The 15,761-nt window shown below is 38.6% G+C and overlaps 1 protein-coding gene across 12 annotated transcripts in view; it reads right to left on the bottom strand.

The window, feature by feature from the left end:
* Window positions 1–767: 767 nt before the first annotated feature.
* The window catches only part of SUGCT (succinyl-CoA:glutarate-CoA transferase), a 330,712-nt gene continuing 315,718 nt past the window's right edge, over window positions 768–15,761 (bottom strand). For 10 of the 12 annotated variants that reach the window (XR_011724318.1, XM_071736165.1, XM_071736172.1 and 7 more), the window contains 2 exons: window positions 2,692–2,846; window positions 768–1,122 (listed from right to left, as the gene is read on the bottom strand). Coding sequence is in view for 11 of the 12 variants with exons in the window: in XM_071736165.1 (XP_071592266.1) it covers window positions 1,054–1,122; window positions 2,692–2,846 (224 nt within the window). In the remaining variant the exon portion in view is untranslated. Of the gene's footprint in view, window positions 1,123–2,508; window positions 2,847–15,761 lie in introns of those variants that run through there. The other 2 variants (XM_071736173.1, XM_071736171.1) reach the window with 2 other exon arrangements.

Genomic DNA, 15,761 nt, shown 5'->3' with positions numbered 1-15,761 from the left:
AATCACAATATTATCAAAATGGAATTGAGCCCTATAGTCATGTATTCCTGAAAATTCCTTGGAAGAGTGCAGTGAATTTTGGAAATACTCATTTTCTGTGTGCATTCACTCATTTTTAAAGGAAAAGGGTACTATCACAGCTTAGATATTACGAAGACTATTATTTAACTGTCCTCCAAATCATCCAAAAGCAAAAGACAAAACCTCATGAAAGGACAAAAATTTGTGATGAGACCTTGGAAACTGCAGGACTGTTTAGGCTTCCAGACACCCAGCTCCTTAATATCTTGCATTTTCTTGTGACTTGAACAAGAGATAGCAAGTCTGTGTGAGTGTATGACTTAAACACTGGGAAGTCAAAATGGTATCAGGATTTCTCTCACTGTAGTCAGTAAGCACTGGAGGTGAAACAAAATAATGTCTTTAAACACCTCTTTAGGCAGAGCTTCATTGACTCTCAACATAGGAGAGAGGAACATAAAAAAAAAAAAAAGGGATACACTTTTTGTTTGTGAACTCTGCACAAAATATGTTATTGAGTGGATATTGAGTAGCCCAATATCCAGCAGATTTAGACCAGCATTGTTACGTAAAAGTGAAAGAAGTTCTGCCAATTTACGTAGCTAAGGATGTGGTGATTAGCTACTTACATTGTTGGAAAAGCACAGAAAGAAAGAATATTTCAGAAATTCTTGAAAAAACTGAACAATATTTTACTGTATCTTATATATGTGTTTCTTAGAAATGGGAAGAGAAAAGCCCTCAACAAAATAAAATGAGCAAATTTATTTCTGAATGCTATCTGAATGTGGTAAATAGTTTCATTAACAAAGTTCATTTCAGTACTGGATTATCTATTTTATGTGCAGCTGAGTTTAAACTTCTGTTTTTTTCATCAAAAAGGATGTATCCCTTGGATTAAAAGGAAGGTGGACTATATAAAAAACTCTTTCAATCCAGTTTTGACTCCTCCCTTATGGTGTCCCTATTCTCAATTCAGACTTATTTCTATATTTATTTAAGAAGTCAGTCTTCCAGGGTCTCATGATGTCTTTAGCACATGGACAGAGTATGGAGTTTGGTGCCAGGAATGCAGAGGAAAAAAAAAATTACAGAGACGATCTGAAAAAAAAGAACAGAACAGAGTAACACAAGGAAAACAATCAAACAAATGAAGCAAAACACACTGAGCTTCAAAAATGAGCAACCACAGTGGGGTTCCACTGCAATTTGATTATATAATAATGTCTTTCTTTTCTTGCTCCCTGGCCCCCTGCCCCTGAAGGTAACCCATAGTTGTGAAGTTCAAGTATAATACAGAGGATGTTGTTTGTTAGAGTGAAAACAAAGTGACAAACTAGTTACAATGACAGGCCTGTTTCTGATACTTGGGGAGAAATTCGGACAGTATGTGTTGAGTGTCAATTTGAGTTAGTTTTATTTAGTTCTAAGAATAGAAAGGCTTTGCCTTGCTCCCCGGGTGCACACAACAAAGGTTAGACCCTTTCCCATATGCTGAGTTTACTTTAGCTGTAAATTATACGCTGCGATAGAGGAGCGTGGCATTTCTTCTGTGAGTGAAGTATTGCCAAATTGTTTTTTTAGAAAATAAATGGCTCTGCTTTAATCTTTTCTTTAGTATTTGTCATGGCTCAAATTCTTTCACCTTCTTGGAGTACACCATGCCTTACTCTGAAGAGCAGCTCTCCTGCAGGATGTTATTACTAAATTTGAGGAAGGTTTGTCAACTGTCACCGTGTTTTAAACATAGGGATGGGACTGAGTCAAAAGTTCTGCATGGATTTTAACCTGTGTTTTCTCCATAGTGAAAGGTGCTTAGGATGGCAACTGGAGTCAGGGATAGAGATCACTACCTACTCACAGCACTGGACTGAGAAGTCTGGCAAGTTTTGGTATTTGACACTGAGCTTGTGGTTTTGTGTGGATTGATGTTTAATTAACAATACCTTGGGCCTTTCTGAATAAAATTATAAAAAACTATTCTGCTGAAGTTTGTCTCTCAACCGATCTTGGAATAGGCTTGTTTCATAACTGAAGAACTGTGCCAATTTCAGCTTATTTATGCTAACACACTGGGATTCTCATGACCATGCAATGTAATGTAAAGACATACTGATAACTGGGAATTCCAGGGAACAGAAGTGAGTTCTGCAATGGTTACTCTACCCATGATTTAAAATAGAGAACAAAGCACTCATGACAGATGATTCTGTTCAAAATCAACCAGATCAACCACCAATTTGTACATTATTTTCTACTGAAATAGTTGTACAGCACAGCCTTCTGTAAGTGGAGAGTCGAGTATACAGGGTTTTAAGGTTCTGCTTCTTTTCGCTAACATTATGTCCTTCTGGGGACAAACCTTTAGGCAATTACTGTAATTATGATAAGAACTTCATTTTCCATATGAGATACAGAAAATTAGTAGCCACACAGGACTGTGTAATTACACTTACCATCACCCCCTCCAAGAAAATCTTTCACTCAGGCAGTATGAGATTGTTTATTTGATACATCAGTGTTAAAACCATACAAACACACATGGAAGAAAATTAAGAATTAAATTATGTCTTCTCTTTGAGTCCCATTAGGGGAGCTGAAGGGAGCAAAGAGAGGACAAAGTAATGTGAACTCAGTGTGAAGGAATGTAGCTAATGTTCCTTATCTGACCTCATGCTGAGCCACAGCACCACTGCAGAGCAATTCCTCTATGGCATCATCCTCATACCCCAGCATGCCCTTCAGTATCTCCACTGTATGCTGTCCAACAAGCGGAGGTGGTTTGGGATGTGACACAGCAAATTCACTGTATCTGACACCTGGTCCTGTAAAAAAACAAACAAACAAAAAAAATAGAAACAAAAACAAAACAAAACAAAAACAGATAGAAGGGAAATTATTTACAAAAGCTACTGCCCACACTTATATTTAAACGTGTGTGTTAGTTTAAAAGAAAGTATGTCATTTTCATGGCAGTCTTATCACAGTCCTTATCACAGAAATGTTTTTTTCTGACATTACAAACTAAAAACTATTCCCGTTCAGAATAATGTACCAATAAGACAGGTTCAAGTAGTTCACCCAAAAGCAGAACTGCTGAATATTTGTCCAATGTTAAGAACATCTTCCCCTTGTTCTCAGTGGTGTGTGTATCAGGGTGCTTTTGAGTCGTACTATATCATAGGTCTACCACCATTTGTTAACTGATATCTTCTGTCAAAAATATAGGTAGCAGCAGCTGTAAGAAGCTCAACAATAGTTTATTTACTCTGGCAAGAATAATTTCAAAGGTGGAAACCATGTGGGGAAGCTGGCAATGATATGAAGGCTTTTATGTCTATTGCAGGTAGTCAGATCTCACTATTTATCAGTTCTCTATGCTGAAATGAACAGAGATTTCAGTATAGTCATTTGCAGACTTAGTAGCTATAGCTATGACTGTCAGTCTCAGAATAGAGAATGACCTATAAATTAACTCTGGGAGAAAAACTGAAGTATGCACTCAGCAGATGCATCAACAGACTAACTGTTTTATAAAGAAATAGAACACAATAATTTCCCAAATTGTCAGTAGAAAACTTCAATACAAAATGCAAGAACCTTTGATGCTTTGGACAATTGGTGAAAAAAATCCTCTGTTCATAGTTACTCTCTTCATTATATCATCAAGAAGAATTTCCAGAAACAGTTACATGTAGTTACATCCTTGTCTATGATACTACTGCTTAAAAATGCAAGGCAATACCTAGGTCATCTTAATAGGCAGAACAGTGTTTGCCTTCTTTAAGAAGAAACAGGATGTCCCCAGCAAGAGAAATGAACTACACTAATAAGTCACCCTATAAGAGCATGAACGGTAGTGAATAAGTTCACTACTAGAGTTACTACTTATTTAAGAAGAGATGCTGAGAAAGGTCAGGCACCATGCTAAAATATGCCATTTTTTTCAATGGTCTTCATTGACTGTGATCTAATAGTTCATACAGTTAAGGTATTCATGTTCCACTCCATGTGGGACAAAATAAGATAAAATGTTCCTAGAAAAAGGTTTTTTTTCAAGCTGATTTGGTGTGTTCCTGATAAGTATGCTCCTGGGAGAGCTCAGGTACGGTTCTTGTATTTAAAAAGGAAAGAAGGTTGTACTGGGAAGTTGCAGACCAAATATTTAACTTCAGGTTCCACTAAATACTGGAGCAAATAATTACACTGGAAGTACTTAGGAGATGAGTAACAGCAAGCATGTATCTGTTAAGAAAAATAGCTCAATCTCCTGCCTTTCTACCAGACAAAGGGCTGGAGATGAGATACATCCCATCTAACTTCAGATGCCAATAGCTTAGATACAGATGTTTAGTTGCTTAGATTCCCTTTGGAGTTACTGCAGACAAAAAGACACACAGTGTAGTTCTTCTAAGACAGTGAAAAATGAATAAACCTGGCCAGCTGAACTGTGATCATCTATGCTTCTTCATAATGTACAGGTAGACAAGAACCTTAGATGTAGATCTCTGCCATCCAGATATTTAAAATCAGGTGAGATGACCCTCTGACAACTAGGATGCCAAATCAACATTTGAGTATCAGAAAGAAAATTCTCTGCTGTTTTTTATAAACTCACTAAAGAACATAGCCTAGGTAAATTCAAAGCCAGATACAGTATTCAGAGGGAAATCATATTCAGACAATTGCTATGTGGCATCTTCTAAAATGAAGGTTTCAAGTGAGCTCTAGAGCAGTCTATTCATTATGAAACACTAATTGGTAAATTTTTACTGGGTTGCCTGATTGAACAGAGATTATATCTGCTCAGGTTTCTGAGGGCCTAAGCTAAAAATGACTGTGAAGTAGATTTCACAATGACCTAGCTATGCTGGAGAAATGGTCTGATAGAACAGGGTGAAATTCCATTCTAACAAGGGGAAGGAGCTACATTAATTTTACAAATATAGGGCCGGGGGCAAATGCCAAGGTAGGAATTACCAGGGGTTATTCTAGATCACAAAGTGAAGATGAGTCAACAACATCTTTTGTTGCGAAAAAGGTAAGCGTCATAAAGGGGTGTACAAACAAGAGAGAAGCCTGCAGGATACATGAAAAAATGTTTTTGCTCTAGTCAGAGCTGGCAGGTCACAGCTGGAGCAGTGTCTGGTGTGGGGCTAGCCCCCCCTTTACTCCACATCCACCCCCTTCCCAGGCACAGCCATCTGTAACACCTGAAAAGATTTTACAGGACAGCAACTGAAATGATCAGGGAAAACATGGCAAACTGAGCAAAGTGGGATCATAGTCCAAAAGAGAAGGGTCAGGGAAAAATGCCTTCAAAATTATCTTTAAAATATGTAATAAATTATCAACTACAGCAAACCCCAACTTCCCCTCCAATCCGTACAAGCTTTCTGCAAGAAGGAAGTAAATCCTTTTTCATGCTCATGATGAACGAAAAATAATTTACTTAAATTGCAACAAAGGAAACTGATGCTAGGTACTAGAAAACAAGCTTAGGCAGTGGTAGCAAAATGCTGAAACAGATCATGCAGGGTTGCAGAGTTCTAATCAACCAGGTCTTTAGGAAGAAGAATTATTCTACTGTTGCTGAACCCTGAATCTGCTGATGGATTAGACGATCTCTCACAGTCCCTTTCACACACTAATACTCATGAAAGCTAAGAAACAGCTCAAAGGATAACTTTTTTATAAGCTCAGTCCTCTAATTCTACTAATTTTGAACACACAGGGCAACTTTCAGAGGAAATCTCAAGGGAGAGATTAGTAAAATTTTAAAGGGACAGGTGACATCACTAGGCAATATTTGATTGAATTCCTCTTCCTAGGACTGACTGAGGGCTGAACTGGCACTAGGGCAAGCCACAGGAATGATCTATCTGTGCCAGCTGAAATGCTTCTGAAGATAATTCCAGAGCAAAAATGCCCCTTAGAGACTTATTAGTCTAGAAATTCAACGTAGCCACAAAACTATTAGGCAACTTTTATTTTAAAAATAAAAAATAAAAAAATCAAGTGATCCTATTTCAAATGAATGTATCTGAGAACTCTTTATATCTGAGAAATCAGCAGACCCCCAAAGGAACTAGTTTTGTAGCTATATACTTTTTACTTGCTTGTGCAAATTTCTGCTAGTACAAAAATTGCGTATTTCAAACCCTGGGAGGTTTTGCAGTGATATCAAAAGACACAGAATAAAACTCCTAATGAGAAAACCAAAACTGACATTAAGTGTACAACAGGAATAGAATGTTTCACACTTCCCAAAGAAATTAATCTTACAAACTAGAGCATGCTAGAAAATTATACAGCAATTATAAAACCAGTGTCTTCCTTGAGCTTTTATTGTTTGATGCATAATTCATCACGCTGCTTTTCACTTTGATAGAGTTATAAAGTTATCTACATTCATTCAAAGGAGCTACTTGCTAATGATCCATCATTAACGATTCTCTGTTCTTTCCTTGTGTAACTTCTACTTGGCTTCTGTGTCAATTAGGAGGGTGCAAAGCTTGCCAGTCAGGCTTCAGCAATCCCACGCTCCTACCGAACAACGCTCCCAGAGAGCAACCAGCAGAATGCTATGCAAATGGTAATTAAATACAACTGCCTTAAGAGGAAACCATCCCTTGAGGCAGAGAGAGGTGAACTGCTTTAATTAAGGTCAGAAGCATTTGCATGTGGGTGAGTTACAGGGAGCCTTGCAGATGAAAACAGCTTTTGCTGGGGTAGAAGCAGAGTAACTGGCTGGAAGAGGGAAAGCAGCAGTCACTTGGGCATCCTGGCTGTAAGCAGGACAAATACCCAATTCTGCTGTGAAGTTAAAGGGATACATGTGGTCACCTGAAAAAAACAATGAAGGAATGAGTGGTAGCTGTGGTTTACCTTTGTCTTGATATGTTAAAAGGAGCCTGTTTCTTTTTTTTGCTCTGATTTTCATTGTCTCTAAACCAGGGAGTTATTTCACCATATTTCTATTCTGGACCACTCTTTTTTTTAACTATAGTTTTGACTTTAGCACATTGCAAAAAATACCTTCTGTGCACACCATGCAGTGTACAAGTTCTCTGTACAACGATATATTAAAATTGTGTCTAAGCACATTAAAGCAAAAGAAAAAACGAGACAAAACCACTGAAACAAGCTGACAGGAAGGGCCTTGCAAGAGTTAAATGCCTCTGAACATTCACCCTAAGCAGGTGAAACACACAGCAGTCTTTGCAATGTGTCACTGGGCATTGCAGAGATTTTAGGCTGCAGGAGCAAAGTCAGTTTTACTCTACAAGTAGCAGAAATTAAAGCTGAATTTGAATGATGCAAAACACAGTATATAAAGGTTAATTAAGATAATCTTGACTTTGTCTTGTCAAATAATAGTTCTGCAGCACTATACAGCAATCACATCATAACACTTTCTGTAGCACAGGTTTGTGCATATTGAAGCAATTTAACTCTCAAGCTATATAAAGGGAATCAATCCTGGGGACAGTCAAGCTCAGGGAAAATTCATGATTATTTGTTAATATTCAAATGGGACAAAGAAAAGAATGGGACAGTTTGAGCTAATGTATGCATATAGATTCTGCTTGCAACATATTTACAGTTGCAAAAAAAAAAAAAAAAAAAGGACAATGAGAAAGCCAACACCACTCATTAGTTAGTTTTATCCCATCTCACAGAGTAGTTAATGTACAAGTAGAAATCGCATGGAAAGAAAACAAACACTTGTGCCCCTTCCAATTAGATGGTGTTGCTACATAACAGTTTTGCAATTCCAATGAAATATCATCAACAGTCAACAACGATATCCCTGAGCCAACACATTTGCACCTTGGTCTCATATAGACTACAAGTCAAGTGTTTGGAGCATGCAATCATCTCATTATGAAACTGGCCTAAAGGAGGATCAGTAGGAAAAAAGCGGTGTTAAGGCAATGAAACAGAGGACAACACAGACTAAGTCAGCAAGAGGGGCTTCATGGCTGCCATGAAGGACCTTTGCATGTTAGAAGTGATGTGTGCAGGATTACCAGAGGCAGACCAGGGAGACTTCATTTTGAGTGTCTGCTCTCTTCCCTTTGTTCACAGCCATGACTTCTGTCAACCTGTTATTCACAGTTGAAAAGATGGGGTGGCTGAGCACACAGTACAGCCCAGCGTGGCTACGCTGCCCTTACACCAGGCTTCTTCCCCTTGATGACACAGTAAGTACACACAGACAAAAAAAGGTCATTAAAAAGTCCTGCAAGTACAAGTACTGTACACAGGCTTCAAGGAAAACTCCAGCATGAGTGACCTGCTCCGTGGTAACTGGGGAACTCCCACATTTTTCAGTTTCTTGCCACAGATCAGAAAGTTTGTGAGCTTGAGGGACTTTTCAGGAATCCATTTAATTGCTGGGAAAAATCTTTTCTTTTTGCATTACTTTAGAGCTAGTGATTTACCTTTAGAACAACATGTAACAGATTTGGAAAAAAAAAATTAGGAGATAATATTTAAAGATTAGCTCCTCCTTCCCTCACTGCTGCTTCTACTTCTTCCCCCACTGAGAGCACAGACACATAAAGTGCTCACTTGGCATCCAGCACAGCTGAGAGGGTAGAAAAATTTGGCAGGGTGAGTAGGAATAACTGAGAGTGAAGAGGATGGACAAACTTTTTCAAATGGTAATTAAAAAAAATAAACCTTGTTCTAGGGGCCATACAAGCCATCTCTTTACCTTTCCTTGTTTGATCAATGCTGACTGCCATGCGAGAGCTATGAGGACCATCCAATGTCAGATGAGCTGAGAATATAAAAGCTGAAGCATTCTGAGGGGAATGAGTTGACAGGCAAGGCATAAACATTTCTTAAGTGTGATACCCATAGATGGGTCTCTAAAAATCAGGCCACTTTTAAACCCACGCTTAGGCCTTCAAAGCATCCATTACATCATTCTTAAAACCTTTTGCCAAGTATATTCATAGAAGTACTTTCTTACCTGAAGCTGCATATATGGAAATGCATTAAAAAACATTTTATGTATTTCCTATTAACCAGCATCCTGGATATAATCAGTGTAAAAACCACTCAACATTTATATAATGCTTTACATTTTCGAAGTGTCACTGTACTGGCTGTACCTAATTAATCTTGCATGATTGCTGGAGTAAAGGAAATAATTCATCAGTCACTCTGGTTGCATATTTGAAAGTAATCCCGCATAATTACACCATTCGAATAATGCAATTTTGTGGAAGGACTCTTGGCACCAAAAAGTTGCAGTAAGGTGGTGTCTACTGCTTCTCACGTGTATCACCTCACAACACTGAAAACCTGGCCTAACTTCTTGTACAGACTCACTTGGTCCCACTCCTTCCCAAAACCCCCGAAGACTTTAAGAGAAGATTCAAAGAAAGACAGGAAGGAAGACGACGAGTAAGAATACCCAGAGGTAATAATTTTAAAGAACTGTGAATTCCCTAGGCAATAATCTATAGCTCCATTTCCTAAGGAAACAAGTTTACGTGTCTGTGCTGTCTTTCTAATCATCTGTTTGTCTGCCTTGTCCCTGCCACACACACTAACTTCTGACCTTGTCAATCTTAACAAAAGAGTAGAAATTGCAAGGAAAATTAAGTTCTTAGCAGTGCTGTGAAAACTGGCAGCTGCTGAAGGACAGACACCCAAATTACTGCCCTGATGACACTAAAAAAAACCCAAAGAACTCAGCTGTTGAATACTCTGGCTGCAAATGTCTCACCAGTAAGTACAGATACAGCTCTTGAGGAGTCACCTAGCACATACTGCCCTTTACTGGGGAGAAAAAGCATAAAGGACATGAGGAAAGTTCAAGTTATCATAAAGATTACATATAGGGTTTATAAAGGATATAAGCTGGAGGAGAACATTATTTAGATCCATGGAACATCTTCATCTAGGCATCTTTTCTACAGTACTGTGAAAGGTGTGTTCAGGCTGTGCAAGCCCAAGGCAAGTTAGAGACTTCTAGTTTAACATAAATTGCTCTCGCATGAAGGAGCTGAAGAACTGGATGGCAAAGAAGAGTAATTTGGTGAAGTTCTGAAAAACTGTAAAAGGAAAAATGTAGGCAAGACTACTGAAAATGCAAGATAAAATGTAATTTGTCTCAAATCATAATCTAATAAATACAAAACTCAATCTACAAAACCACTACAGGATGCAGGTTAACCACAGGATGTAGAATGTAGAATGTAGAAATTACGGAGTGAAGCTGAAAGGTTTCACTGCACAGGAGGTCAGACTATATGATCATAATGGTTATTTCTGGACATAAACCATATGAATTTCTGAAATGTCCATAAACAGAACTGTTTCCATACAAAGCTGAGTTAAGATGGCCTACCTGAACTTCTGATACTTAGGAGGTTAAGCCACACATTTTTTCATGTAAACATCTTTACTGTAAACACAAAGGCCTTAATTTCTGCATTGTAAGGCGAATTAGTGAGAAGTGTACTCTTAGTATGGAACAAGAAAATCCAAATGCTACTGGAATTGAGCCTCTTGTAAGGCTCTCTCTTGACAGAGAACTGCCTGGTTGCAACACACACAGGATCCTGGAAGCTGAATCATGCCCCCAGCTGTGCAGGAAGGCAACAAGCTCCTTGGGGCCCTCCAGCTGAGCCTGCTGCAAACTCTTTCCAAGTCCCATGGCTTGTGGTTAGCATGACCCTGCATGTTGGTGCATGACATGCCAGCCAACCCAGAAAGTGTCTGTATCTACTCAAGCACATCAATTTGTCCTTTCTTGTGTCCTGGATCCAGATATAGGTTAGATTCTTTGGCTCTTCAGAGACTCCAATAGTAATCCTCTTGCCCAGTTATGCATCATCAGTGGGAGCAGATGAGCTCTTTCTTGCAGATGGGCTCTTCCTTATTCTTCAGATACCCAGCTGAAGCCCAAACACCTGAAGTTGGTTCTAGTGTCTTAAATCAGGGATGCATGACAATGTACACTGAAGAAGATACACAGCCTGATCCTAAGGGTGGGTATAATTTTCTGTCCAATCTCTTACTTGATAAGGCAGTACTCCCTCAGGGTAGGAGGCTTTAAGCTTTTTCCAAATAACTGGTAAAAATTACTAAAAACTAAAAAAAAACTTTGGGCTGTCTTTTAGCATAGATTTCAAAGAATATCTTAAAAATTATCCTAAGCAACTTTTGAAAAATCATTTATCACTCCCAGACACCCTGACAAGGTTCACAAATCTGTTCTCCCAGCCTCCTAGGGAACATTTTTCTGTGGTCTGTCCTTGAAGTCTTTGTTTAGTTATTTCTGTAACCTTCTGTAAGTGTGGACGTCAGAACAGGGCAAATTATTGCACAGAAGAAAAAGCATTTCTTTATGTCCCTTTTAAATACCTCTAAAGAACAGACCATCTCTTTTTAGTAAGCTTGTAATGGGAATTTATGTTACGATGATTATTTGTGATGGCTCCAATCATGTTTCTTCTCTAAATCTCTTTTCAAAACCAGAGGTGCCTGTTCCACTGGTCTACCTGGCATTCTTTTCTGATGCTATTAACACCCACTGTAACAGCTCCTTTGGCAGCAATAGTTGGTGGCTAGACTAGAAAATGAGCTGGGTGGCAAATGGTTCATGACATAAGCAGTCCATCCCATTACTTTGCTTTGGTTACCTACCCTCACCACAACCCATCTGTATATTAGTACAGATGATTTATTCATTTATTCAAGATGATTAATGTCTTAAGACATCCATCTTAGCCTGTTAAGAAAAAGAAATTGAGACATGAAAGCCTTCTTCAGTTCCCCTGTTGCAGACCTATTTTCAATAATTTCTTTGGACTTTTACAATGGATAATTTTTCTGCAACAATTCCTTGTTTTGGCCAAAGGATAAAGTCTCAAAAGGGGTGTATTGTTATTAAAAAGCAAATATTAGGCATTTAATTAGATGTTCAATTATGTGTCTGTCATGTAATGTATGCATACTGACACAAAGATTTTATTCTACACATCTCTGGACTTGTCCCCTGTGGCCACAACACACAGCCATATGAACCTTCACATTTGGAAAATTCAACAGTTGGTCCAATATTTTCCTGCCTGGTTAGTGACCCACACCAAGCAAATATCTGCTGAGTATTAAAATAATGGAAAAAGCCACTAGCTGCAGGACAGCCAAGGAAATTGTGGTGGTTGAAATTCTTCACAACAGACGACAGCCAGGTAACTCTATGTTTGAGCACCATGGAACTATTTGGAACTTGATTCTCAAGCAAGGCATTTGTGATTAAGTAGGGCTGAGCACTGTGTACAGCCTGATCACTCTTCCAAAAGCTCTCCCACTCTACCCTCCATTTACTTCTGCTCTCCCTTGTGCAGCAGAATGAGGCCAGTTCCAGTGCACAGGGACTTTCCCTGGCAAAGGAATATGGGAGGGGATTTGATACTTTGTTTTGGATCACTTGAAGAACTGCAAATTACATTTTTAGCTCTTTTTGGGTAAGGTGCCCAGACTCCTTGAGGCATAGGCTACTAAAAATGCTGGCCGAGTATTGAAACACACTGTGCAATCTGGGACAACTCTGTGAGTGTCATACTAGAGACACCTTTAAAGGGGCCCAGTTTCCAGAAAAAAAGCTAAGTACATCTGAAAATCCCCCTCTTTCAGGATGTCTCAATTTGACTGTGAAGAGACATCTGGTATTCAAAGTAGACAAGAAGAGGGAATATCCCTTCACTGAGCAGGGGAAAGTAAAACTCAAGACATTTAACTCCTTTTAGCCACTTCTTTTTTCCTATTTCCTATTTCAAAGCAATCATCAGTTTAATCTTCAGTTCCTTAAAGGGAAATGGAGGGCTTAAATTGGAGTCCAGGAGTGGGACTAGAGAAAGGGCACACTGCAGATTATGCTGTTTTTTCCCACTGATTTATAAGTGATAATTTGATCAATTCTGTCTCTGTGAAGGATGGGAGCAGCTTTTTGGCTTTTCATTGTCAGCTGACATGTGATACTCAGCTCATCAACTTGCCAATATTAAAGCTGTATGGGGCATGGGAAACAACCATTTGAAACCAAGCAGACTTCAGTTTGGTTTTTGGTTGTGCAGTCACGCCAATGTCAGCGTGTGTATGTCAGTTAAGTATAGGCTGGTTCTCTCTCTAAGTTCTTGTGGTTTCTAACATTTGCCAGCCTTTACTTAATCAGAGGGATTTCAGTGTTGCCTTCTACTCTGCAGTGGGCAAGAGTCAGAAATCATCTCTCCTCACCCACAAAGCCTAGAGTAGGATTAAGAAACAGAAATTTAAGAGTCAGACACACCCATGAAGAAGAATGAGGGACAAGGTTAGGAAGCCATCCAAAGCTCAGTTGCCTATCACCTTACTAAACTATACTAAAAAGTATCTTTTCTCTCAAGAAGCCAGCTGAAAAGCTGGGGAATAAAAATTAAATTCATCCATGTCTAAGCAATATTCCATCTTAAATGTGTGCAGATCAGTTTCATTAAAATATTTCCCCATTCACTCTTTTTCCACCTCCTAAGACTTTGGCTGTTTCCTTTAGCTCCTCTTTAAACTGCAAAGCAAAATGTTTTTACTGACACAGTTTGTAATTTTGAAGTCCTAATCTTAAGCAGCAGGTGCTTACTTTTAGTGGAATTTTTCCATCCCTGAATGTCTGGGAGCATCAGTAGCAACTCCCTCCTACACAGCCCCTCACCTTTGATCCTTTGCCATTTATACTTGTGGGTTTCCATTTACTGTATTTCTTCTGATTTCCACAGTCTGCTTTTTCACTGCAAACACTTCAGCCTCTCCTCTCCTTTCTTTAACTTCATATGACTGGCAAGTGTTGTCTCCCATATAAAATATGAAGGGCCTTGCTGCCTCTGTCCTATCTCTGGCCTCGTTTCAGTTGAGCTGTGTCTACTTTACACTGCACTGGCAATTTAAAAGGGCCTTAGAATTGTTTTAAGTGTTGGCTTCACAAGAACAATTATATTTTAATTGCCAGAGGTCCTAGGGATTCTCTGCACAAAAAACTGGAACAAAAATAACAGTTCGGTTCACTTCATACATTAGTTATTTCGGAACAAGTCTGTGGGTGGGCACTTTTGTTCCTTACTAATAAGTTTTGTTACCATTTAATCTTAGGTTTTTTTGTTAATCCACTTTTAGTTTATTTTTCCTTATAATTCTTATAACCTCCCATTTTGAGTTAATGTAAATGATTCTGTACAGGCATAATCTCAAGAAAAATCCAGAAGAAAAGCATCCACACTCGGTTTGCTATGACATATCTAAAAGAGTGGATCAAAAGTAGCCGTGTCAATTACAGTTTGTTAATAGAAAAAAATGGTATTTTCATCCTAACATGACAGCTAGAGATACTGTAGTAAGCGAGTGCCTGCTTTGTCTTGGTGCTGGTAGATTGCTTGCACAGTCTAACAGAGTCTAAAGGTCAGTTGTTGCTTGTTATCCAGGAATGCATTTCCTTAGTTTCTGCTTCAGTTAGTCTTCCAAGTGTATGTGGTTCTGGCTATTAAAGAACAGTTTCTTTTTATCTTCATTTGCCTTTCTGTTGCTTATCACATACACATGCATATTGGTATATAGCTCTTCCTCAAAAGTGGGATGACATGCCACAGAAATTACCATAACCTTATTCCCTACTAACTTGACTGAAAACACTGCCTTTTAAAATATGAATCCACACTGTGCAGCAGTAAATCACAAGGGCTCACATAGCATTCTCACAACCAACTTTTAATTGAGTTTTCCATTCCTAACAAGGCAACCCAATTCCAGAAAGTCATACCAGCCACTTCCTTAATCCACAAAGCTTAGAGGCTATCTTCTGCACTGACAGCATGCAAAAATGTTTAATGCTAACACAAATACCTTTCCTAGATTATTCTGATTCTCAGGCTGATTTCTAAGCCAGCTGTTCTCTGCCTGATTCAATGTGCAGATTTCATTATAAAGCAAACACAGAATATTCCCTGGTTACCTGCCATATAACTAGATCTTACAGGTGTAGGGCATGTTTGTAATGCTTGTTCATCCACTTTCAGGGAAAAAAAAAAAATCATAAAATAAAGTACTTTATGTAGCTTTCCTGGATTCTAATGTTTACTTCCCAACTTTCAGATACTGTGTCAACTGAAGAATGCCAGGAATTACTTCATGCTTTATATATGTACCTGTTACAGATGATGTTCATTAATTTCAAAGCCAGCTGCTATTTTTTGCTTAAAGTAATCCTTGATGGTACACTTTTAATATATATATATATTTGAAGAACTGCATGCTATGGCATACAAACATTTAAATCTACCCTGATTTTAGATCCATTACTGCTTTTTTCTTTTCATCTCAAAAGGATAACTAGCTTTCTGGTCCTTCTAAGGCTTATTTTTCTGTATAGCAGCTTTGACAAACAAGTAACACCAAATACAGAAGAAAATTATGGCAATACAAGAAACTCATCAGAAGAAACTAGTAATCATCTAATAGTAAGGTCAATCACAGTACAGACGGTAGAGCTGGGAATCCAAACAACTGGATTTTGGCTTCTTGCTCTATCACCAGTCAATTCTGCGATCACAGGCAAGTCACGTTCCCTTGCCATATCCTTGTATTTCCTGTACAGTTGTGTCAACCTTGCCTATTTAGATTAGAGAATGTTAGGGACTGGAGTCGTGTCTTACTGTTTGTTTATACAGTGTCTGACACAATGGGCCCTG

The sequence above is a fragment of the Heliangelus exortis genome, chromosome 2 (assembly GCF_036169615.1).
Source record: "Heliangelus exortis chromosome 2, bHelExo1.hap1, whole genome shotgun sequence".
NCBI lineage: Eukaryota > Metazoa > Chordata > Aves > Apodiformes > Trochilidae > Heliangelus > Heliangelus exortis.
Note: the sequence above shows the minus strand (reverse complement) of the source record. Positions and strands in the feature narration are given on the sequence as shown.